General features: G+C 41.5%; 1 protein-coding gene across 3 annotated transcripts; it reads left to right on the forward strand.

Moving 5' to 3' along the window:
• The first annotated feature begins 131 nt into the window (after positions 1-131).
• LOC120475098 (uncharacterized) lies at positions 132-25,116 on the forward strand. Of its 3 annotated transcripts, none has more exons than XM_089133579.1 (18): positions 132-232; positions 557-685; positions 4,789-4,847; positions 7,086-7,235; positions 9,042-9,210; positions 9,309-9,860; positions 13,736-13,803; positions 14,173-14,216; positions 14,643-14,692; positions 15,570-15,628; positions 16,022-16,171; positions 16,966-17,134; positions 17,228-17,274; positions 17,305-17,389; positions 20,436-20,479; positions 20,936-20,979; positions 22,453-22,502; positions 23,060-25,116. In XM_089133579.1, the coding sequence occupies exons 2-18, from the start codon at positions 601-603 to the stop codon at positions 23,200-23,202; spliced, it is 1,968 nt and encodes a 655-aa protein (XP_088989705.1). In that variant the 5' UTR covers positions 132-232; positions 557-600; the 3' UTR covers positions 23,203-25,116. The 3 variants fall into 3 exon arrangements, with proteins under 3 accessions (XP_088989705.1, XP_088989706.1, XP_088989704.1); XM_089133580.1 differs by having other exon boundaries at positions 17,228-17,247; positions 17,302-17,389; XM_089133578.1 differs by having other exon boundaries at positions 17,228-17,389.
• Positions 25,117-25,836: the final 720 nt, after the last annotated feature.

Here is a 25,836-nt window from a genome sequence, read left to right on the forward strand (position 1 = left end):
TGACTTTTAAAAAGTTGAACATTTCTCAACTTATTTTGATGAGGTAAAGTATTGTAAAAACGTTTTTTCACGGTTTATTGTTCATATATATTTTAAGTGAATGTCTATGCACTTTTGTGATTTTAGACAAAGCAGCGGGGACCTTTATTTTGGTCTGGCGAAATGACGTCAAACAGCTGCGTCGTGCTCCTGCGGTGATTCGGTTGAACAATTGTTTCTGTTGTTTACCATGGTTTGTACTCACAAAAGTCTAATTCATTCAATCTATATTATAGTTTTTTTTACAATAACTGTAAAACGAATATTCTTTTATTGAATGTAACATTGTTGTAATGCGATCGGTGCTGCTGTTCCATGAATAATGATAACTTTAATATACGTTATTAATTCATGTAGTACCACTAATTTTCAGTATTTTTTTGTTTTGCCTTATCAGACTGACTCTCTTTCCAATTCTCTGACTACAAACTAATGTTTATTACAGTTTAAAGGTACTACAGTCTGACTTTATTTTTCTTAATTAATCTTAAACATTACAAATTGTCCAAATACACAGGAAAACGGGAGAAACATCTGAGATCCTCGTGATGCTATTATAAGATGACATTGATTAAACAGGAGAGTGAAGACATCAAAATTGAAGAAGTGTTCTGTGTGAAAACTGAAGAAACCGAGGAACAAATAGGTTAGTTTCATTCTCAAAACTGAACTCTTTTGATCTTTATAACACACGTGTGCGATATTCTTCACACTAAGGCCTGTTTCACACACGACCCATTAGCAGTGAGTGTTGTGGTCCGTATGGATTTCTCTCCATATAATGGACTCCAATGGGGTCCAAACAGTTCAAGGTCCAAATGAGAATTTCAGTGCAGCTTCAAAGGGCTTTAAACGATTCCAGACGATGAATAAGGGTCTTATCAAGCGAAACGATCGCTCATTTAATAAATAAATACAAAAGTTTAAGTTTTATAAGCACACATGCTAACCTTGCTCGTCTTCTCCTGTTCGAACTTGTTCATCAAAATTAACAAATCTTTTTTTCGAGTCATTTCGTTCGTTGAATTAACCAAATGACTCGAAAAAAGATTTGTTCATTTTGATGAACAAGTTCGAACAGGAGAGTCACGAATGCGCACATTTGAGCTTATAAAACTGAAACTTTGTTACTTTTTTTTAAAATGGCTGCTCGTTTCGCTTGATAAGACCCTTATTCATCGTCTGGTAACGTCAGATATTTGGGAGGCATAATCATGGCATATGTCGATCAGTAAATTACTACCTTCAAGTGGTCTCATAAGATCATTGGAGCTTGGCGTCACTCCATCTTGATTTAAGTCGTTCCTTTTGCTTTGGGACTTTGACATTTTTCCCGAACGTACACTATGCGAATAGTAAGTTCGTTAAGACTGAATCAAGATTGATAAGGGTCACTTAACTGAATTAAAAGAACAATCTACTGCTGAGAGTGTTCAAAGCGCCATCTTTCGAACCCTTTCGAAAAGAAGTAAAGTGAGATGTCACGCGTGATGTTTAGCCAACGCTCCGCTCGTCCAGATACAATAACAATGGCGGAACCTGTTCGTTTATTTACGATCACGTCCTACTTTAGTGATGCCCCCTTGGCGGTCAAAAAGGGTTTAAACTCTTAACCCCAACAGAGTGGTTAGTGTAGCTCATCATTCAGGTGGCATAATTAAGGGTAGAGTCCAGGCCTCATTGAAAAAGAAGGTTTACGAGGTAGCTGTAAGCTAGCTAGCTAGCTAGTTGACATAAGGTGATATTCCTTGTTCTGAATGGGGTATTTCAAAATAATCATTTTTACAGGACTTCGATAACTGTGAATGTAACTAAACGAAGAGTAGTAAATATGTGACAGACAGGTTTTATACGGTTTAATGTACTTATGCTAGTCAATTTAGTATGATCTGACCGCCCCGGGCTAGCTACGGAAGTATTGATATGATAAACAGTGCTGGCAGCAATATGTGTTTGGGTTAAATTGTAAACGGGCAGTCAGGTACAGCACATGCGAGTGCCCAATCGGCAGAGACGAGTGCCATCATATATTTGTTGATTTGGGCAGAGAAATACGTGTCCCGCACCGACGTGGGATGTGCGTGGATGAAGGCTAACACCTCAAAGGCGGACGAAACGGCAGCCAAGAGAGTGTCCGAGATGACACCATCCACAACACGAGGTTTGTAATAAGTTTGTTGATGTCGTGGGATTTTAATTATTTTCTTAACTACGCAATATGGTTTAAAGCTATTGCTAATAATTTTAATCGTACTCTTGTTGTAGTGAATCATGATCTTAAGCTTTAGCTTATCACCAAATTGAAATTGACCAATTGCAAGACAGTGAGGCTGAGATGTACACTGTGAAGCTTAGATAAAATAAATGATGATCATAATAAAAGGCTATTAACTTGAGATAAATATCATTACTCATTGTATTCATTTATAACCAGTTTTATACCACTTTTTTCAGCTGGCATCAAAAGACCCGTCACCGAGGAGGACAGAGAATGGGTCCGGGCGTCCCTGCTGAAGCTCGGCCGTGTCACAGGCATGGGGTGGATTTTGAGTCCAGAACCGCCTCAGGTCAGATTAGCAGAAACACATCACAACTGTACTACATTAAATCAATGACAATACGGCTAGGGGTTTGTCATCCAACACATGATACAATGTTATATGTTTAAAAAATTCTTGAAACTGTGTAATATAGTCAAACTAACCAAACTAAAAATTTGGTAAACTACACATATTTGCTTTATGCTTTCATTCCAAATGTATTTTGTATACACTATGGCTAAGTATGTGGACACCTCACTGACTTCTGCCTAACTTTAAATCTAGACTCCCCCCAATCAAGATGTGTGACCGGCTGAGGACACGGCTCTATATGTGCTGTCAATGATCAGGAGAAGCAGCGGATTGAACTAAAACTAACTCACACCAACTACAGGGAAACCTGAGCTGAGTTAACAGTGGACTCCTCTTGGACATTGACATTCTGGAAATATTTTATAAAGATTGTTTCCTACCATGCATTCTTTCACAGTTGTGTGTACTGTAAAACTTGAAAATAAAAGAAAATTTGATATCTCACACAAGCCAGGTCATTTATTTGTTGTACTTATTAAATCACACATTTTACATATGGTAACACTTTATAATAACTGCACGCTATTAATCATTAGTTAAGCATGAGTAAACAGTTAATTCATCATTTATAAAACATCAATAGACATTAATAAGCAGTTTATAAATATAGCTATACATGCTTTTTTCTTGATTTATAAGCATATCTATAATGCGTTTAATAATTGTATTTTCATACTTTCTTAATGATCAATTAATAATTTCTAAATGAAGTATAGCATTATTTACAAACCAGTTATTTAAGAGTTGTCAGTCATTCATAAGATCACTTAGAAAGTGTAAGTAAATACAGGTAGTTATAAAGCATTTACTAGTGGTTAGTTAACTATTTTTGTGAGCTCATCTAAAGTGAGGACTATTCGTGCTTTGTAAAGCATTTATAAAGGACTCGTCAATCTTCTAAACAGTAAAATGTACCAAACACAACGCAGTGATACAGAACATAGAAATATTTAACAGTCTTTAAAAATGCTTTATAGGCATGAATAGTCCTCACTTTAGATAAGCTCACGAACATAGTTAACTGACCACTACTAAATGCTTCATAACTAACCAAATTAACCCTGAATTACAGCATTAATACATGTTAATAAAGCATTTATTAACACACTAAGTAACCATCACTATATGTCTGAATGATAAGCTGTATGAATGTACATTTAAATAGTTCTAAGTAACACGCTCTAAGTAATCTTACGAACCATTGACAACTCTCAAATAACTGGTTCATAAAAAATGCAATTCTTCATTTAGAAATGATAAACTGATCATTAATAAAGGATGAAAATAAGTTGAAAGGCATTTTTTTTACGTGCATAGTAAAACATATCTGCAACAATTATCAAGTTCACGGATAATTGTGTGTGCATTTATTAATCATTGTAGATTGTAGGCTATACTATGTACAAAAAATGTCATCAGATGAGCCCAGAATATGAACGCAACGTGTTTAATTACACGTTTAGCATTTTCCTCCCATTGAAAAAAAACATTATACAGTAAGAACGCTTAATGTGGCTTAATGCAGATTAGAATGTCCCCTTATTATGTCGAAATAACGTGAAGTTTTCTTTTTTTTTCACCATGCGGATCAGGACCCTTGGCGTTGTTTTTCGACACGACAGTCCGTCATATAGATTATTTAAATAATAATAATAATAATGGAATATACTTTTTAGCGCCAATTTATGTATCTGTTGGCCAGTCATCCATCACCAGCGATGCTGTCACTGTTTGCGACCCTTTGCTGACACTATCATTGCGCTTCTGGCCTGAACTGTAAGTAGCTTCCAAAATAAACCATGAATTAGAAATTATATAACAATGACACATGAGAAATGATCGATCATGGTAATATGTTGTTGTGTTTGCGAACAATGTCTAAAGGCGGTATTCACAGCGACAGGTAGGCCTATATGCCCAAAGTGTCTTTAACACGTGCTTACTGACCCACAACATGCAATTCACCAACTGTTTAATGGGTAAAGATTAGACTTTAGTATTAAATGTTAGCTTATGATTGGCTATTTTTATGTGCCAGCCTTTTTGCCTGTGAAATCTCTTCATCTGTTCTCTGTAAAAAAAAAAATATCATGTCTATCTGATTGTATGTGTGTAGATTTCAAAATGACTCGAAGGAAGTTCAAGCCTTGCCCCTCCTGCCAAGCACCTAACCAGGTAAGAGGAAAGTGGAACAGAGCATTATGTCCAATATTAAAGGGCACCTATTATGCCCCTTTTTACAAGATGTAATATTGGTCTCAGGTGTCCCCAGAATGTATTTGTGAAGTTTCAGCACAAAATACCGCACAGTTAATTCATTATAACCAATTGAAAATGTCATTTTTGGGGTCTGTTTTAAAATGAGCTGTTTTGGTGTATACGACCTTAAATGTAAATGAGCTGCATATGCCCGCCCTGCCTTTGGATGAGGGCGTCACATGCATACCTATGGCAGTCGGTCTAAGCAGAATGGATGAAACTGAGAGACCCACTGTTATTCAGCCGTACATGTTTGAATCGGAATATATAAATAGTCTCTGATCAGACCCAGATGACGAAGAGACTCCGGCAGAATAATCACAAATGAGAATGGACCAGGACGTCTCGGTATGGTTATTTGATACATTTATGTACTTATAGAGTTGTAATCGTGTCCTCATGGATGTGCAACACACAGACACACACAAACACTAACGTTGGTGCAATTTTTTGAAATTACATACACATTCTGTGATAAAGTTTGCTACGTACAAGCGAAATTACATGTATGCGAGGGACCTTTTGCATCATCTTTACTTGTCATACAGGTGCTTCTGTGGCAAATGTGAGGAGATGGCTAACTTGCAGAACAAGAACATATATGCAGTTTTTAATACAATATCTTTAAAAATATATATATATTTATCGCAAACAGTCGACGACAATCCAAACTTGAGGATTAACTTTGAAGCAAGGCCTGCTTTCAATTGACCCTCGTTCACAAAACAGTCAGTCAGAAAATGATTCGCTCAAACATAAACTAATGGTGCGTTCTATTATTCATCCGTCTCGGAGATCCGAATCGGACGACAGACGTTGCCTAGCAACACGCCCCCTTTCCTCGGATTTCTCCTCTCGGACGTCGGACAACCGTGAGGACACCGAGAGAGAATTCCGTTTCGGAATTCAAGATGGCTGCGCCCTGTGTGACTTGTAAGAATGAATTGTTTTCATTGTTTTTGAACCGCTTTGGTATTTTAAATGACGGTTATCACTCGTATTACTGCGTCCCCTGTAGGTATGGGAATCGGTTGTTGTGAGTGCAATTACTGACGTTGCTAGCGTTGCTAACAGAAGATTAACATGAAAAACATTAATAAAGTGAACATTTTCAAGTTCAAATGGCTGCGTTTTAATAAGGTGTAGTCATAATATTTTTTCGTTTTAATGTAAGTGCCTGCTACTCGGCCAGCGCTACCATTATTAACAGCTTTCCGGGTGGCGTCCATTTTTTTCTCCGACTCGGACGCGTTAAACAAATAGAACGCTTGAAGTATGGACGTGACGTCAAATCCGAGGTCCGAGTCGGTTCGTTGGCTATAATAGAACGCACCATTAGTTACGAAGGAAAGGCGCCACTTAAACTTCCAAAATACAATACATCCACTGTGTTTTCAGTGGCTCTGATGTCGGAAGCAAGTGAAAACTACTATGTATGTCATTATTACATCCCACAACATGACACTTATGTTTTCAAGAGACATTACCGGCTGTCATTGAAACAATGGAGGATGGTGTACAGATCACAGAGGGCGGGGTCTATGCCACAACCACACTGTCAATCAAACCCCTTGCTCAATTTCTACGTCACAAAGAGCTGAATCTCAGAACAGCTCGTTCTGAGACAGTGCATATGATTTATTGAGTTTGTAAAAAAAAACACTGGGTGGATTTTTTATCATTCTAGGGTGGTTTTGCTCACGCACTGCCAACACACATTTATGTTCAATTGTTCAAACACAATTTAAAAGTGAATTTTGCATAATAGGTTCCCTTTAAAATATGTGGTTTTAATGTTCTACATTTCTCATTAGTAGGACACTAAACTATTCTCCTCCTGTATGATATCTGTGCTGTGTTACAAAACAGTGATAATGTAAGTTGTCTGGGTTGATATCTATTTTGATTGCTTGTTTCGCACCAAACGCCATAAGCAACTTTGATTAGAGTAGCCTGGGTGTCTCCTACATCTGACACTTTCACTCTATGATTATAATAATAATAATCCTGTGTCAATCTAGAGACGCATATTCGGAATCGCATTGAGCTTTGTGTGTTCCTCTTTCCTGTATACAGCCAAATTAAACTGTATCTTGACTGTACTTTTTCTCTGTGGATCTGATGTCTCACTTTGGTGTACTTTTACCAACACAGGTGAGCCGCAAAACCTGCATCTCTTGTTTCACAACCATCTCCAATAAAGGCAAACTAATGGCCAAAAAAGTGTCCCTGGACAGGGAGTGGGGCGAAAGGGTCCTAAAAAATAGAAATGCAGGAAGAGTGGTGGACTCTGCCAATATTGCAGTAAGTAGAAATGCTTATATTTCATAAAGCAATATGATTTGTGTCATTTACATTGATATTGTGTGATAGGGCAAGGACCTCATTTTACAAAAATATGAATTAATGAATGAATTTGAGGTAGTCATGGCATCAGTGTAACATATTATTTTAATTAATTTGTCATTTGCTTGACATGCATGGAATAGACTTTCTTTTTGCGCCGCTTCTCACCACGGGAAAAGAGCTAAAATACGTGAGAAACCCGGAAAAAAAAACGGGAGGTTTGACAGCTATGATGATCAGTCGGCAAAACTCTGTACACATCCTTTTGTTCTGGTTTCCAGACTGATCTCATGAAGTAGCGTGTGTATGACACGCCAATTCGTATTTCTATTTTTGGCGTGCTATCAAGACGCATGATCTCTTTTCAGCGTGTTTATGAACGCTGTTGACTTAACGTTTTTATTGTATATATAAATATTATGTTAAGCCCGCCCTCCCACTCTATAGACGATGTGATTGGCCTGACCAGAGTTTGGTTTTTGCTGCTAAAACATCTATGGAGAGTTGCTAGACCACACTGGCTGCGAAATAATTTTTGCTGCCGCAAGGGTGCGTCTAGATTTCTAGGCTATGCAACTTTAGCATGGGTTTTTTAAACGTATTCTTGGCAAGTGTTTAAACATATAAATGCTATTAAACCAGGCTATATTTAATCTTTCTGAGGAGATCTGCTAGCTTGTTTACACCGAGCGCTGCGAGTCTTGACAGGAGGATGGCTGGACCAATCGCATGCTGCTCAGTCGAAACGGCACTTCCCATAGAAATGTACACAAACGATGATCATTCGTCAAAGCTTTTTGGTTGGTTCTATATAACGTGTAACACCATGTTTGGAGAGCAGAGATAGTGAGGTTTCAGGGGATACCTGGGAAATGCTCAGAGGTGACCAGAGGAGTTGAGAAAAACAATGTACATTTCCAGCAAATTTAGTAAAACTTTGTAAATTTTAATAGTCATTTAAATATCTTTACTCAATTATCTGAATTATGAAACTTTGGGAGATTATCTTTGAAGACTGTTCTTTGAAATTAGCACAAAAAACCCCAACAACTATTATTTCATTGTTTTTCCACATCTTAAAACGGAACTTTGCGACTTCCGACTCGTTTCGCCAGAGCGGATCACATGACATGAATATTGGTCGATTAGAGCAGGGGTTCTCAAAGTGTTTGTGCCAAGGACCCATTGTGTGGGCGAACAATTTACAAGGACCCCCTCACAATCAAAACAATTCAGCAAATATGCTTGCTACCATTTGTATACTGTGGTGCCATTTCAATTATTGAGTCCGAATGAAGTTCACTATTCCGTGTTTTCTAGCTGGTGTGTAACTTGTTCTTTAGTCAACTTTGGATTTTGAATCACTTAATGATGTGGACAGACTCAAACATTTATCTGCGTTCATCATTTTAATTCCAAATAAGCCAAGCTAAGCAGTAGGAAGAACGGTTCATCATGACCTGAGTGAAGTGATTCACAACAACAGATTAACTTGATTTGTCATAATCACTATTTTATATGTAGATTCTAGATTTACATTGTCATTGATAAGCATTTCTTAATGAGAAAGCACAACTTTCTCAATCAAAGCAAATCCACTTTGAGAACTGAAGCGGTTAAGGTTGATAATGTTAATTGTGTACCTGCATATTAAAACCAGTAACAGTAATGTATTGAGAGTTGTTGTTTTTTTTTTTTTCAATATGGTGGGAAATAATGCAGTGGGAATAACTAATGTTGGCTGTCTGCATTTATTTATTACAGGTGAAAAAACTAAGCGCATTGGGCTATCTCCCTATTCTTTTTTTTGCAAAAAAAGATAAGACTGGAAAGCGGGTGGCCGATGTGGTGACCCATCTGCCACCCACTGAGGATAATCAAAAAATTCTGGCTACCATGAGAATGGCCTACAATTTTGTATTGATCAAACAAGGTAGGATTTGTGTAATTTAAGTCATGACCGGTTTAAATTTTTTTTTTTTTTAATGATTGGGAAATCTCGAAAATTAACACACACACACCATATTCTAGGGAACACAACAACATTATTACCAGAGCCCCAGCATCAGGGCCAGCCAGAGCCCCAGCATCAGCATCAGGGCCAGCCCGAGCCCCAGTATCAACATCAGGGCCAGCCAGAGCCCCAGTATCAACATCAGGGCCAGCCAGAGCCCCAGCATCAGGGCCAGCTAGAGCCCCAGCATCCGGGCCAGCCCGAGCCCCAGAATCAGCATCGGGGCCAGCTAGAGCCCCAGCATCAGGGCCAGCCCAAGCCCCAGCATCAGCATCAGGGCCAGCCCGAGCCCCAGCATCAGGGCCAGCCCGAGCCCCAGCATCAGCATCAGGGCCAGCCAGAGCCCCAGCATCAGGGCCAGCCCGAGCCCCAGCATCAGCATCAGGGCCAGCCCGAGCCCCAGCATCAGCATCAGGGCCAGCCAGAGCCCCAGCATCAGCATCAGGGCCAGCCAGAGCCCCAGCATCAGCATCAGGGCCAGTCCGAGCTCCAGCATCAGGGCCAGCCCGAGCCCCAGCCTATCTCTCTCCCTCTGAAGGAACAACCACCCTCCTCCAAAAAAAGAAAGTGTAAGTGAACTATGATCTTAGCACATTATGTATGAATTTCCCGTTTTTGTAATCATCATTCATGAAATACAGAAATCTTAAGGTGTATTCTAGTCAAGTCAATTAGTTAATAGTAAGTCATTTTCAGTGGCCAGTCTATACACAAAGGAGTTTGTCCTCGCATACTTACCTTTCAGAACTGCACATTGTCTGTTTTATATTCCCTGGTGTCCACTAGAGGTCCTCTTTCCCCACAGTGTCATTCACCTTTGGAACTGCATTCCCCACAATCCTTGTCTGTGCTCATCACTGTTCATTGCACTCAGCTGTTCCCCATCTTGATTGTCATGTTCTGTGTGTATAAATACCCTGCCCGTTTAGTGTTTGTTACGGAGTCCTTGTTATTCATCACACCACTTCTCCAGTCCTGTGTTCTTGCCAGTTTTGTTTTTCATGTATGGATTGCTTATTTGGATTTCGACCCTTGTCTGGAATGTTGTGAGTACGATTACCCTTGAATACTGTTTTTGGATAGTCTGCTTCCTGTGTGTGGAAACGTGACTGAAGGACTCCATTGCTACAAGATCCAGCGGGATGTGTTCTAATTTCTCTTCTCCGGCCACCGAGCGGGAGAGAAGATAACTTTTTGAGGGTACCTGGTTGGTCATATTTCGCAGGACCCGTTGAGGCCGCAGTGAAGTAGGTGGCCGAGAGGAATCCTGACACCATTCTCCACTCGGGCCCTTCTTCAACCCTGGACTGGTGATATCCAGCCCAGAACTCTATCCGCCACTGTTTCTGTCCAGCTCAGAGCATGCACATCACCATCAGAAACAGCGGAGGAGGAGGAAGACTCCCCAAGAGGCCGTGCCCCAGCAGCCCGTTGTTTTTCCAGATGCCTTACCAAAGACCGCTCACGTCATGTCTGCGGAGCCAGAGACGGCTCACGTCGTGTCTGCCCAATCAGAGACGGTTCACGTCACGTCTGCCCAGCCAGAGACTGTTCACGTCACGTCTGCCCAGCCAGAGACTGTTCATGTCGCGTCTGCCCAGCCAGAGACGGTTCACGTCGCGTCTGCCCAGCCGCGAGGGCACTGACCTACTATTTGTAACATCTAGCTCAGATCTTGGAGATACGCTTCTCTGTTGTTCCAGAGCTAGTGTCTGCTGTTCCCGAGCGGAGCTAGTGTTTGCTGTTCCTGAGCCGGAGCCAGTGTCGTCTGTTCCTGAGCCGGAGCCAGTGTCTGCTGTTCCTGAGCCGGAGCCAGTGTCGTCTGTTCCTGAGCCGGAGCCAGTGTCGTCTGTTCCCGAGCCGGAGCCAGTGTCTGCTGTTCCTGAGCGGAGCTAGTGTCTGCTGTTCCCGAGCCGGAGCCAGTGTCGTCTGTTCCTGAGCCGGAGCCAGTGTCTGCTGTTCCTGAGCGGAGCTAGTGTTTGCTGTTCCCGAGCCGGAGCCAGTGTCGTCTGTTCCTGAGCCGGAGCCAGTGTCTGCTGTTCCTGAGCCGGAGCCAGTGTCGTCTGTTCCCGAGCCAGAACCAGTGTCTGCTGTTCCCGAGCCGAAGCCAGTGTCTGCTGTTCCCGAGCCGGAGCCAGTGTCGTCTGTTCCTGAGCCGGAGCCAGTGTCGTCTGTTCCCGAGCCGGAGCCAGTGTCTGCTGTTCCCGAGCCGGAGCCAGTGTCGTCTGTTCCCGAGCCGGAGCCAGTGTCTGCTGTTCCCGAGCCGAAGCCAGTGTCGTCTGTTCCCGAGCCGGAGCCAGTGTCTGCTGTTCCTGAGCCGGAGCCAGTGTCGTCTGTTCCCGAGCCGGAGCCAGTGTCTGCTGTTCCCGAGTCGGAGCCAGTGTCTGCTGTTCCCGAGCCGGAGCCAGTGTCGTCTGTTCCTGAGCCGGAGCCAGTGTCTGCTGTTCCTGAGCCGGAGCCAGTGTCGTCTGTTCCCGAGCCGGAGCCAGTGTCTGCTGTTCCCGAGTCGGAGCCAGTGTCGTCTGTTCCCGAGCCGGAGCCAGTGTCTGCTGTTCCCGAGTCGGAGCCAGTGTCGTCTGTTCCCGAGCCGGAGCCAGTGTCTGCTGTTCCTGAGCTGAAGCCAGTGTCTGCTGTTCCTGAGCCGGAGCCAGTGTCTGCTGTTCCTGAGCTGAAGCCAGTGTCGTCTGTTCCTAATCCTGAGCCAATGTCGTCTGTTCCTGTTGCTGTTCCTGAGCCTGTGTTGGTGTCTGTTCCTGAGCCTGTACCAGTGCTTGTTCCTCGGCCGTGGCCGCCCGAAGGGTCTTCACTGCCCTGGCCGCCAGATGGACTGTCCGCCTCACCCTGGCTGCCCAATGAACTTTCTGTTTCGCCCTGGCCGTCGGCTAAGCCGTCACCCCTTGTTCCTGTTTCCTTTCATGGACCTGGTCCACCATCCCTCCCCGTGGTCTTCCACCGTTCCACCTCCCTCCTGAACTCTTGTGTTGTGTTTTAGTTATGTCTGTGTGTTTAAATACCCTGCTTGTTTAGTGTTTGTTACGGAGTCCTTGTTGTTTGTCACACCACTTCTGAGTCCTGTGTTCTTGCCAGTTTTGTTGTGTTTTTCATGTATGGATTGCTTATTTGGTTTCGACCCTTGCCTGGACTGTTGTGAGTGCGGATTTCCCTTGAATAAAGATACTACTTTTGGATCTTCTGCTTCCTGTGTGTGGAAACGTGACATGCACAGTCACAGACACTCTATGAGCAAAGCAATGAGCAATACACACTTGAGGAGAGATGAACACACACACACACACACACACACACACACACACACACACACACACATACATACATTCATACATCAGTGGGCAGCCCAGGTAGTTTATTCCCTCACCTACCACTGTTCACATGTCTGCTTCAATAACCTTTAGGCTAGGCAGTAGTATACTTAGGCTACATTTCGGCTATGAAATCACTGAATTTGATGTCTAAAGGGCTGTTTATTCTAGGAATGATAACTATAACCATAACGATAAAAGCGTCCAGGCTGACCAACGCTAAGCAAAGTCTCATTTAAAAGTCAAAGTCCACTCACAAAGTTGTTAACAAATGTGATGGCTAAAGGCCAATTTATACTTCTGCGTCGAGGGTACGCCGTAGTGTACGGCGTTGGCTTCGCACGTAGGCGACGCCGTTGTGAGCATTTATACTTCTGCGTTCAGGTATTGGTTGCTCTGCAGTACTGCTCCGAAACGCTAGGAGGCGGCGGAGGGTTTTAATGTTCCACTGTGTTTAGATTCCTCGCGGCTAGGTTACTACAAGCAATAGCGACTGAAAAAAAGAGTGGATCATGTTGGAGTTGGAGCTTATTGGGGTGAAAAAACAGTTCATTTTAGTGAAATTACTAAAACTGAAAGGCAGAAATGAGAGAAGACGTCGGAGGAGATGGTACGTGCGGAAATGCGTGAGAAGGTACGTGCGGAAATGCGTATGAGGAAATACGACGCTACCAAGCCGACCAATCACCGATCTTGCGGTCCGCGTCGTCGCGACGTGTAGTTACATTTTTGAAGAGGTGCGCGTCAGGCAACGCGGAAGGGTACGCGGTATGGGACGCGTCTGTGCGTATGCTACGCCGTACCTACTGCGCGCACCCTACGCAGAAGTATAAATTGGCCTTAAGATGTGATGGGTTCTTATTGGCTGTTAGCTTTTTATAGTTCTCAAAATCGCTTTAAAAGTGATGTGAAAATAAGTTAAAAAATATTGTTCTCCGTGTCATTATAGTTTATCATATTTACGAGAACAATGTTTTTTTTATAGTTATTGTTCTTGGTGTGAATGGCCCTTTTGACGTTTTCAAAGTTCAAGGATAGTTATTGTTCTTCCCCAAGAATTTGTTAAAGTTTCTTGACATTTATGGTTAATTAATATATATATATATTTTTTTTTTGCATTTAAGGTTATCAGAAATGTAGTAGTCAACAAATCCTCAAATATGACCCCATTACAGGAAGAAAGATAAATGAGGTAAGATTTAAATATATTTTTCATTAGGTTGTCTAATCATCTCTCAATTTTCTGTGGCTCATCTGGCATTTCACATATCACAAAATACTGACCATTTAAGCAAGTGGTTACCAACTTCAGTCATCTTCACCCCCCACTAAATTTTAGATGAACGGCTATGCTTTTTACATTATCTCTATATTTTTAACAGACTTAGATAAGTCTTGAGTTGGAATAACACATTTTCTGAGTCAAAGCTAATGTAAGAAAACAGGGCCACAGCAGACTATATTATCATGACATAATTATTAGTGGTCACTATTAGTTATTGCTATTAATAACAATAATTTGACATTCAAAACCTGATTACATGTATGTTTCTTTCTATAGGGGCAAGCAGAAGTTAAGGTGGAATTGTTACCTTGCTCTGAATCGTAAGTTCTGCTTTATATTGGTTTATATTGCCTCCATACATGTCCTTTCTATTTCCACTTTTAACCATCTCATAGATAGTGGATAAAGTTTGGAACGTATGTATATTGTATCAGACACAACTTTGAATGTACAGGTGGGTCTCAAAGTTTTGCAACCAACAAGCAGCGATGAGAGAATTGTCATGTCTACTAGGTATTAAGTCCAGAGTCAATGCAGCCTTCTACTAGGAGATTTTAGAGCATCGTTGCATCTGCTGACGAGCTTTATGTATATCCTGATTTCCTTTTCCAGCAAGACTGTAGAAAAACAATGAAATACAAGACCATACAATATTTTATTGAAAATATGCTGTGAAACTGTTACGTTAAAATGGCTCCTCTCTTTTTAACTGTTATGATGTGGTTTTGTGTTTCTGATACTTACAGTGGAAATATCTTGGAGGAGACATGGGAGCCGGTCTTCCAGTTCCCATCAGGTGCCAACCGAGTGTGACGTCACTAACAGTTGTTGAGTTCCCACAGCCATCCCATTAATATTTACTGTCAATGCTGTTTTTTTATTATTATTTAGATTTTTGTAAAAGCTGTGTTCAAAGTCAATACCATTCACTTTCTAACCCCTCCCTAGCGCCACCCCAATGTATATCCATTAACGGGCATTTCTTCATAAAAATTCAAGATTTTTATAAATGTATTATGCATTTATAGCATTATGCATAGTATAACTTTATGTAGGCCTACACATTTAGGAACAGATATTGGGTTCTGCCCAAAGTCAACTCCTCAAGTGTCTGACGCATGGTCCCGGACCCCTGAAAGAGGTGTACCCTTGGCTTTGTTTTTCGACACGGCAGTCCGTCATATAGATTATTTAAATAATAATAATAATAATGGAATATACTTTTTAGTGCCAATTTATGTATCTGTTGGCCAGTCATCCATCACCAGCGATGCTGTCACTGTTTGCGACCCTTTGCTGACATTATCATTGGGCTTCTGGCCTGAACTGTAAGTAGCTTCCAAAATAAACCGTGAATTAGAAATTATATAACAATGAAATGACACATGAGAAATGATCGATCATGGTAATATGTTGTTGTGTTTGCTGACACTGTCTAAAGGCGGTATTCACAATGACAGGTAGGCCTATATGCCCCAAGTGTCTTTAACACGTGCTTACTGACCCACAACATGCAATTCCCCAACTGTTTAATGGGTAAAGATTAGACTTCAGTATTAAATGTTAGCTTATGATTGGCTATTGTTATGTGCCAGCGTTTTGGCCTGTGAAATCTCTTCATCTGTTCTCTGTAAAAAAATATATCATGTCTACCTGATTGTGTGTGTGTGTAGATTTCAAAATTAATCGAAGGAAGTTCAAGCCTTGCCCCTCCTGCAAAGCTCCTAACCAGGTAAGAGGAAAGTGGAATAGAGCATTATGCCCAATATTAAAATATGTGGTTTTAATGTTCTACATTTCTCATTAGTAGGACACTAAACTATTCTCCTCCTGTATGATATCTGTGCTGTGTTACAAAACAGTGATAATGTAAGTTGTCTGGGTTGATATCTATTTTGATTGCTTGTTTCGCACCAAACGCCATAAGCAACTTTGATTAGAGTAGCCTGGGTGTCTCCTACATCTGACACTTTCGTCAATCCTGTGTCAATCTCGAGACACATATTCGGAATCGCATTGAGCTTCGTGTGTTCCTCTTTCCTGTATACAGCCAAATTAAACTGTCTCTTGACTGTACTTCTTCTCTGTGGATCTGATGTCTCACTTTGTACTTTTACCAACACAGGTGAGCCGCAAAACCTGCATCTCTTGTTTCACAACCATCTCCAATAAAAGCAAACTAATGGCCAAAAAAGTGTCCCTGGACAGGGAGTGGGGCGAAAGGGTCCTAAAAAATAGAAATGCAGGAAGAGTGGTGGACTCTGCCAATATTGCAGTAAGTAGAAATTCTCATATTTCATAAAGCAATAGGATTTGTGTCACTTACATTGATATTGTGTGATAGGGCAAGGACCTCATTTTACAAAAATATGAATTAATGAATGAATTTGAGGTAGTCATGGCATCAGTGTAAGATATTATTTTAATTAATTTGTCATTTGCTTGACATGCATGGAATAGACTTTCTTTTTGACCAGGCGCTCATTTGTTTACATATACAACCGGCTACATAGTAAATATAAACTTGCTTTAGTACCACACAGACGCTATGCGTGTTATTGAAGTCTCTGTCACTGCTAAAGGCAAATCACAGAATACAGACCCAGAGTAATGTAAGTACAGTGCCAAGAATAAGTTTAGACACCCATGCTAAAGTTGCCCAAAAAAGAGGAATAAAAAATCATCTTTTGGACACTGATCGTAATGCCATAATTACAAAAATGAGGAAAACTCCAACCTTTAAGGACAAGTTTTTTTGTTGAATGACTAATGTATCATAAATAAATAAATGTTCTTCCTTAAAATTAAGGGTGCATAAGTCAGGAGTCAGGACACCCCTATGTTAAATCCCCTTAGAGTCAGGCAGATTTTTATTTTTAAAGGCCAGTTATTTCATGGATCCAGCATACTATGTATCCTGATAAAGTTCCCTTCGCCTTTGCGATTAAAATAATATATATTTAGATACCCAGGAAATGCTCAGAGGTGACCAGAGGAGTTGAGAAAAGCAATGTTCATTTCCAGTGAATTTAGTAAAACTTTGTAACTGTCTGCATTTATTTATTACAGGTGAAAAAACTAAGCGCATTGGGCTATCTCCCAATTCTTTTTTTTGGAAAAAAAGATAAGACTGGAAAGCGGGTGGCCGATGTGGTGACCCATCTGCCACCCACTGAGGATAATCTAAAAATTGTGGCCACCATGAGAATGGCCTACAATTTTGTATTGATCGAACAAGGTAGGATTTGTGTAATTTAAGTCATGACCGGTTTAAACAGTTTTTTTATGATTGGGAAATATCGAAAATTAACATACACACACAATATTCTAGGGAACTCAACAACAACATTACCAGAGCCCCAGCATCAGGGCCAGCCCGAGCCCCAGTATCAGCATCAGGACCAGCCAGAGCCCCAGCATCAGGGCCAGCCCGAGCCCCAGCCTGTCTCTCTCCCTTCGAAGGAACAACCATCCCCCCCCAAAAAAAGAAAGTGTAAGTGAACTGTGATCTTAGCACACTATGAATGAATTTCCCCTTTTTGTAATCATTATTCATGAAATACAGAAATCTTAAGGTGTATTCAAGTCAATTAGTTAATAGTGAGTCATTTTCAGTGGCCAGTCTATACACAAAGGAGTTTGTCCTCGTATACTTACCTTTCAGTACTGCACAGTGTCTGGTTTATGTTCTCTGATGTCCACTAGAGGTCCTCTTTCCCCACAGTGTCATTCACCTTTGGAACTGCATTCCCCACAATCCTTGTCTGCGCTCATCACTGTTCATTGCACTCAGCTGTTCCCCATCTTGATTGTCATGTTCTGTGTGTATAAATACCCTGCCCGTTTAGTGTTTGTTACGGAGTCCTTGTTATTCATCACACCACTTCTCCAGTCCTGTGTTCTTGCCAGTTTTGTTTTTCATGTATGGATTGCTTATTTGGATTTTGACCCTTGTCTGGAATGTTGTGAGTACGATTACCCTTGAATACTGTTTTTGGATCTTCTGCTTCCTGTGTGTGGAAACGTGACTGAAGGACTCCGTCACTACAAGATCCAGCGGGATGTGTTCTAATTTCTCTTCCCCAGCCACCGAGCGGGAGAGAAGAGAACGTTTTGAGGGTACCTGGTTGGTCATATTTCGCAGGACCCGTTGAGGCCGCAGTGAAGTAGGTGGCCGAGAGGAATCCTGACACCATTCTCCACTCAGGCACTTCTTCAACCCTGGACTGGTGATATCCAGCCCAGAACTCTATCCGCCACTGTTTCTGTCCAGCTCAGAGCATGCACATCACCATCAGAAACGGCGGAGGAGGAAGACCTCGAGCCTCCCCAAGAGCCCGGAGGCCGTGCCCCAGCAGCCCGTTGTTTTTCCAGAACTCATACCAGAGACCGCTCACGTCATGCCTACGGAGCTAGAGACGGCTCACGTCACGTCTGCCGAGCCAGAGACTGTTCAGGTCACGTCTGCCCAGCCAGAGACTGTTCACGTCGTGTCTACCCAATCAGAGATGGTTCATGTTGTGTCTGCCTAGACAGAGACAGATCAGGAGATGCCCATTCTCGTGGCTGCGAGGGCACTGACCAACTGTTTGGAACGTCTACCTCAGATCTTGGAGATACCCTTGTCAGTGTCGTCTGTTCCTGAGCCGGAGCCAGTGTCGTCTCTTTCTGAGCCGGAGCCAGTGTCTGCTGTTCCTGAGCCGGAGCCAGTGTCTGCTGTTCCTGAGCCGGAGCCAGTGTCTGCTGTTCCTGAGCCGGAGCCAGTGTCTGCTGTTCCTGAGCCGGAGCCAGTGTCTGCTGTTCCTGAGCCGGAGCCAGTGTCGTCTGTTCCTGAGCCGGAGCCAGTGTCTGCTGTTCCTGAGCCGGAGCCAGTGTCTGCTGTTCCTGAGCCGGAGCCAGTGTCTGCTGTTCCTGAGCCGCAGCCAGTGTCTGCTGTTCCTGAGCCGGAGCCAGTGTCTGCTGTTCCTGAGCCGCAGCCAGTGTCTGCTGTTCCTGAGCCGGAGCCAGTGTCGTCTGTTCCTGAGCCGGAGCCAGTGTCTGCTGTTCCTGAGCCGGAGCCAGTGTCTGCTGTTCCTGAGCCGGAGCCAGTGTCTGCTGTTCCTGTGCCGGAGCCAGTGTCTGCTGTTCCTGAGCCGCAGCCAGTGTCTGCTGTTCCTCTGCCGGAGGCAGTGTCGTCTGTTCCTGAGCCGGAGCCAGTGTCGTCTGTTCCAGCCAATAAGTTAGTGTCATCTGTTCCAGCCAATAACAGCAGACACGGAGCCAGTGTTGTCTGTTTCTGATGCTGTTCCTAAGGCAGTGTCGTCTGTTCCTGAGCCGGAGCCTGTGTCATATGTTCCTGTTGCTGTTCCTGAGACTGTGTCTGTTCCTGAGCCTGTACCGGTGCTTGTTCCTCTGCCATGGCTGCCCGAAGGGTCTTCTCCGCCATGGCCGCCCGAAGGGTCTTCACTGCCCTGGCCGCCAAATGGACTGTCCGCCTCACCCTGGCCGCCCAATGGACTGTCAGCCTCGCCCTGGCCGCCCGATGGACTGTCCACCTCGTCCTGGCCGCCCGATGGACTTTCTGTTTCGCCCTGGCCGTTGGCTAAGCCGTCACCCCTTGTTCCTGTTTACTTTCATGGACCTGGCCGACCATCCTTCCCCGTGGTCCTCCACCGTTCCACCTCCCTCCTGAACTCTTGTGTTGTGTTTTAGTTTTGTCTTGGAGCGTCTGGTAGCTGCTCCGTATGTGGGGGGGTTGTGTCACAGTGTCTGGTTTATGTTCCCTGGTGTCCACTGAGGTCCGCTTTCCCCACGGTGTCATTCGCCTTTGGAAATGCATTCCTTGTCCTTGTCTGCGCTCATCACTGTTCATTGCACTCAGCTCTTCCCCATCTTGATTGTCATGTTCTGTGTGTTTAAATACCCTGCTTGTTTAGTGTTTGTTACGGAGCCCTTGTTGTTCACTCTATGAGCAAAGCAATGAGCAATACACACTTGAGGAGAGATGATCAAACACACATATACACATACACATAAATACATCAGTGGGCAGCCCAGGTAGTTTATTCCCTCACCTATCACTGTTCACAAGTCTGCTTCAATAACCTTTTGGCTAGGCAGTAGTATACTTAGGCTACATTTCGGCTATGAAATCACTGAATTTGATGTCTTAAGGGCAGTTTATTCTAGGAATGATAACTATAACCATAACGATAAAAGTGTCCAGACTGTCTAACGCTAAGCAAAGTCTCATTTAAAAGTCAAAGTCCACTCACAAAGTTGTTAACAAATGTGATGGCTAAGATGTGATGGGTTCTTATTGGCTATTAGCTTTTTATAGTTCTCGAAATCGCTTTAAAAGTGATGCCCAAAAATAATGTTCTTCATGTTGTTTATCATAGTTTATCACGTTTACGAGAACTATATATATTTTTTATAGTTATCGTTCTTGGCGTTTTCAAAGTTCGAGGACAATATTTAATATTCTTCCCCAAGAATTTGTTAAAGTTTCTTGACATTTATGGTTTATTAATATATACATATTTTTTTTGTCATTTAAGGTTGTCAGAAATGTGACCCCATAACAGGACAAAGGATAAATGAGGTAAGATTGAAATTTAATATTTTTCATTAGGCTGTCTGATCATCTGTCAATTGTCTGTGGCTCATCTGGCATTTCACATATCACAAAATACTGACCATTTAAGCAAGTGGTTACCAACTTCAGTCATCTTCACCCCCCACCCCCACTACATTTTAAATTAACTGCTGTGCTTTTTACATTATCTTCATATTTTAAAAAGAAGTCTTGAGTTAAGAATACCACACATTTTCTGAGTCCATTTTTAAAGCAGACATCATCATTGCAACTGGTCCTTAACAACAAGGCAAAGCAAATGTAAGAAAACAGGGCCACAGCACACTATATTATCATGACATAATTATTAGCCTTCAAAATCTCCAATATTATTAATGGTTTAATAATTTACTATTAGTTATTGGTAATAATAACAATAATTTGACATTCAAAACCTGATTACATGCATGTTTCTTTCTGTAGGAGCAAGCAGAAGTTAAGGTGGAATGGTTACCTTGCTCTGAATGGTAAGTACTGCTTTATATTGGTTTAATTGCCTTCATACATGTTCTTCTGTTTCCACTTTTCCACTTTTTTGTTAACCATCTCATAGATAGTGGATAAAGTTTGGAACGTATGTATATTGTAGCACACACACCTTTGAATGTACAAGTGGGTCTCAAAGTTTTGTAACCAACAAGCAGCGATGAGAGAATGAATGAATAGTGCAAATACAACAGTGCAAATACAATCAGAGTTTTGCTTTTGTGTAGTATTTGCATCAGTAGTAATAAATAATACAAGTGCATGTGAGCAGTGATTGTGTAGCTATATAGAGGAGTTGCATGTATGTTTCACTGCAAGGGAATGGAAGGGGTGATAGCTTTCAAAACTCTGGGAAAAAAACTGTTTTTGAGTCTAGTTGTAGTGGTCTTGATTGATGCTTCTGAATAAGTCCTTGAATAAGTAACGAAGACACATATATAAAAACATACAAAGAAATAAAAAAGCCGAGAGCTCCGAGCCGCTGCCATCTTGCGCCATCTAGAATTGTCAAGCAAGAGATTTTAGAGCATGGTTACATCTTCTGACAAGCTTTATGTGTATGCTGATTTCCTTTTCCAGCAAGACTCTGCCCCTGCCACAGTGCCAAAACTGCTAGTAACTGTTTTGCTTTGCATGTTATTACTGTGGTTAAATTGTCTCACATAAACCCCTTAGAGAGGACAATGACAGACCCCAAATCCAACATTACAGGCAACCTCAAGGTCACTATAAGACTAACCTGGGCTTCCATAACACATCAGCAATGCCATTCACTGATGGCCTCCACACCACACTGAAGCAGTAATTTGTGCAAAAGCAGCCAGACCAAGTGTAGAGTCTATGAATTAAATATTTTTGATAAAGTCAGATTTGTTAAGTTATTTTCAAAAGGTTGACATTCCTTTATTCCTCTTTATTCTTATATTTTGAAATGATGATATTTGGTCTTCATGAGCTGTAAGCTGTAATCATCAAGATTAAAACAACAAAAATGGCTTGAAATATTGCACAATATTGTAATTTTAGAGACCCACCTATATGTTAATTACACTATTGGTTACACGGTTGGTATAGGATGGATTAAATGCAGTCTCAAATATTGTCTACAGGATTTAGCCATGCATAATTGCCCCTGTGTGATTTTGTGTAGGAAACTAATACCACATTGACCCATATTTTGGTAGAACATCAGTATCGGCCAAGATTGTCCTTGTTGACTGATATCGGCTCTTGGCTTGTTTTCTTCCTGTGACTTTATCGATGAGAGTGGCTGATGTTTAACATTGCATCAAGCACTGTACTTATGTATATGTATACTTTTTATGTTTATGAAAAACAATGAAATACAAGACCTTACAATATTTTATTGAAAATATGCTGTGAAACTGTTATGTTAAAACGGCTCCTCTGTTTTTAAGTGTTCTGATGTGGTTTTGTGTTTCTGAAACTTACAGTGGAAATATCTGGGAGGAGACATGGGAGTCGGCCTGCCAGTTCCCATCAGGTGCCAACCGAGTGTGACGTCACTAACAGTTGTTGAGTTCCCACAGCCATCCCATTAATATTTACTGTCAATGCTGTTTTTTATTTTTATTATTGTTTTTTGTAAAAGCTGTGTTCAAATAAATCAATACCATTCACCTTGTGGGTTAGCCAATCAACAGAAATCTTCTTTAATGCGTCAAATTATATATTGCAATATGATGCACTGAAGTATGTAGGGAGGTGGGACATGTTTTCATTCATATTATTGGACACCATTAAGAGACTGTTGATTCCACTAGACCAGTGTTTCTCAAAGTGTGTGGCACGCCCCACTGGTGGGGAATAGAAACATGACAAGAAGGGCGTGACAAACGGGAGAAAATGTGGTGATTTTTGTGCCCACCTCTATTAATTCCTTTATTTATTGAGCATAAACTCAAAACAAAACAACAACACATTTAAATGTAACCCTTACTTAACCTTTCACACCTAAGTTTACAAGTTTTTAAAAGCGCCCGTTATTTAGATCCTCTTCCTTTATGGTTTCCATTGAGACGCGTCATTGCTTGCCCACAGAGCTCACCACAGACAGACTGGCACATACTAGAACTGTTCCAAGATTCAGCTTCCAAGGACGACTTTCTGGAAAACAGCGAGGGAAACCAGGACAGCATATTACAGCCTCCAATAACACCAGAGCAACAGCCCCTCTCACCTGACACGTTATCCCTCTCTCCAGCATCTTCACTTCTGTGCTTTTTAGAGAAAATGGAACAACTGGTGTATGCTGGAACCTCCTGGATACCAACTCACAGTGATATGTGTCGGGTCCCCGCTATGAAAACAGTAACTTTCTCAAATGTTTACAGAACAACTGGGAACCCAGTGTGCATGTATCTTTCTCTATTGCTGTTCAAATACATTATAGAAAGTCTAGGCCTTCAAAAGCCGTACAGCAAACCCATCTAATGAGGTACCTTTTATACGCCAAACTAAGATTGCTGTGGGGACAAAAAGTAAGATTGTTAAGTTAGCACTTTTAAACATCCGCTCACTTAAAAATAAATCACTTCTAGTCGACGACTTAATAACCACATACAACTTGGATTTCATGTTTCTAAATGGAACTTGGCTAGAAGACAGCTGTAGCGCAACAGTCTTCAACGAAACATGCCCTCCTAACTTTACTTTGAAGTTAAAGTGTCTGAGTGACACTTTAACTGAAAACACTGGTGTACTATTTATGGAGACTATATCTTCAACACCAAGCATATCTGCTGACTGTTGATTTTCTCCTTCTATTCTTTTAACTCAAAAGTGAAGAGTGTAATTGATGATATTGCTCCTGTGAAAGGAAGAATAGTAAACAAAAGCACCTTGGAGAAACTCAACAGCAGGGCAAAATATGAAAAGACAATGCAGAAGAGCAGAGCGCATGTGGCGGGAGACAAAACATGTAGTCCATTATAACATCTACAAAGACAGCATCCATGCTTTGGTGAACTAGGCAAAGCTAGACAGACTTTCTTCTCAATTATTATAAACAGCAATATAAACAACACACACACTCTTTTTGCTACTTTAGAGACACAGACAAACCCCCAAGCCAGATTCCCATAGAAATGCTCTCAGAAAGCAAGTGCAGTGAGTTTGCTTCTCTCTTCTCTGAGAAAATCAATAATATCAGAAAAGTGATCAGCACATCCTTGAGTTGCTCTGGGGTCAGGCAGATCAGACCACAACCTGAGAAAGTAGTTACTATGTCTGATTTTAAAGAAATTGAAGGCACAATTTTGGAAGAAACCATACAGCATCTTAAAACATCAACCTGCGCCCTTGACGCACTTCCCACATCTTTTTTCAAAAGTGTGTTAAACTGTTTAGAAGCAGATTTCCTAGAAGTGGTAAATGCCTCACTTCGCTCTGGGAGTTTTCCGAACTGCCTGAAAACTGCAGTTGTCAAGCCCCTCCTGAAAAAGAGCAATCTGGATAAGACCATCTTAAGCAACTATAGACCGATCTCAAATCTTCCTTCATAGGCAAGATCATTGAAAAAGATGTCTTCAATCAGCTGAACAAATTCTTATCTTGAATGGATACTTAGACAATTTTCAATCCGGTTTCCGATCGCATCACAGCACAGAGACAGCGCTCATAAAGATAATGAACGATATTCGCTTAAATACTGATGCAGGCAAATTATCAGTACTGGTACTACTCGACCTCAGTGCTGCATTTGACACTGTTGATCATGACATGACATGACAAACTTGAAAATTTGGCTTATTAACAAATATGTCTGCCAACATTAAAAGCCGAACCAAGAGCTGTATTATATATTTAATATATAGTCTTTTTGCAAATGTGTTTTTGTGTATTTTATTATTGTAATAGGCATAGTGTACCCTATGTTATCTTATAGTGTTATTTAGATATTTTTTAGCCAATTTGCTATAGACCTATAAATGTATTTTCTTGTTTGTATTGTAATGCTTTTTTACATCTTGGCCAGGGGACTACAGATGAAAAATGGCCTTTTGGCTAATTCTGGCTTTTTTAACCATGTTTGTTCATGCGTTTTGTTGAATTGCACTGTCCCCTTTTAAATAAACCAATAAATCAAATCAAACATACTTCTTGACAGGCTGAAATAGCTTTCTGGGATAGTCCTAAAATGGTCCAGGTCATATTTAGGAGGGATAGGTTATTACAGGTATGTGAGTATAAGGGTACCTTAAATCAGTGGACATCCATGACATGCAGAGTTCCTCAAGGCTCAATTCTTCCGCCACTCCTATTCAACCTGTACATGCTCCCAATGAGCCAAATAATCAGAAAGAACCGAATCGCTTACCACAGCTATGCAGACGACACACAGCTCTACTTAACCCTATCGCCTAACGACTAAAAAAAAGGTTTTTTTTCACCAAGTAAAAGAAAGTTTCTTTACTGTGAATAACTGTGTTTGGTGGTTGCCAGTGTATTACAAAGGTACAAAACAGATATTAGTACTTAAATAGGTTGGGAAATTACCACTATATTTGATAATGAAATACAATTTTTACTGAAAATTTAAGCTAAATCTATGTTGCCACTGTATTTTTTATGGTAAATTTCTGGCAACCACAGGTACCATTATTTTTACCGTAAATGTAACAAATTTTTCAGTGTATTGATGAAGCTATAATTACAAATTATGCTAAATTTCAGATTCTGTAGAAAGTGTAAGTTAATAAAGTTACAGCGCTGTGGCGTATATAGCGCAACTGTGCCTCAGACGACCCGAGTTTGAGATCTTTTGCTGATCCGGTTCCCCGTGTCCACCCCGGGCTTTCCTGACGGCCCTATCCATT

This window comes from Pimephales promelas, chromosome 7 (assembly GCF_988280905.1).
Source record: "Pimephales promelas chromosome 7, fPimPro1.hap1.1, whole genome shotgun sequence".
In the NCBI taxonomy this organism is placed as follows: Eukaryota; Metazoa; Chordata; class Actinopteri; order Cypriniformes; family Leuciscidae; genus Pimephales; species Pimephales promelas.

What these genes read in the sequence shown, in the direction of transcription:
- LOC120475098 (XM_089133578.1), top strand. Translation starts at nt 601, where the DNA reads ATGACATTGATTAAACAGGAGAGTGAAGACATCAAAATTGAAGAAGTG. An exon ending in AGAAACCGAGGAACAAATAG is followed by an intron (nt 686 to 4,788) that starts GTTAGTTTCATT and finishes GTATGTGTGTAG; the next exon opens with ATTTCAAAATGACTCGAAGG. An exon ending in TTGTTACCTTGCTCTGAATC is followed by an intron (nt 14,217 to 14,642) that starts GTAAGTTCTGCT and finishes TGATACTTACAG; the next exon opens with TGGAAATATCTTGGAGGAGA.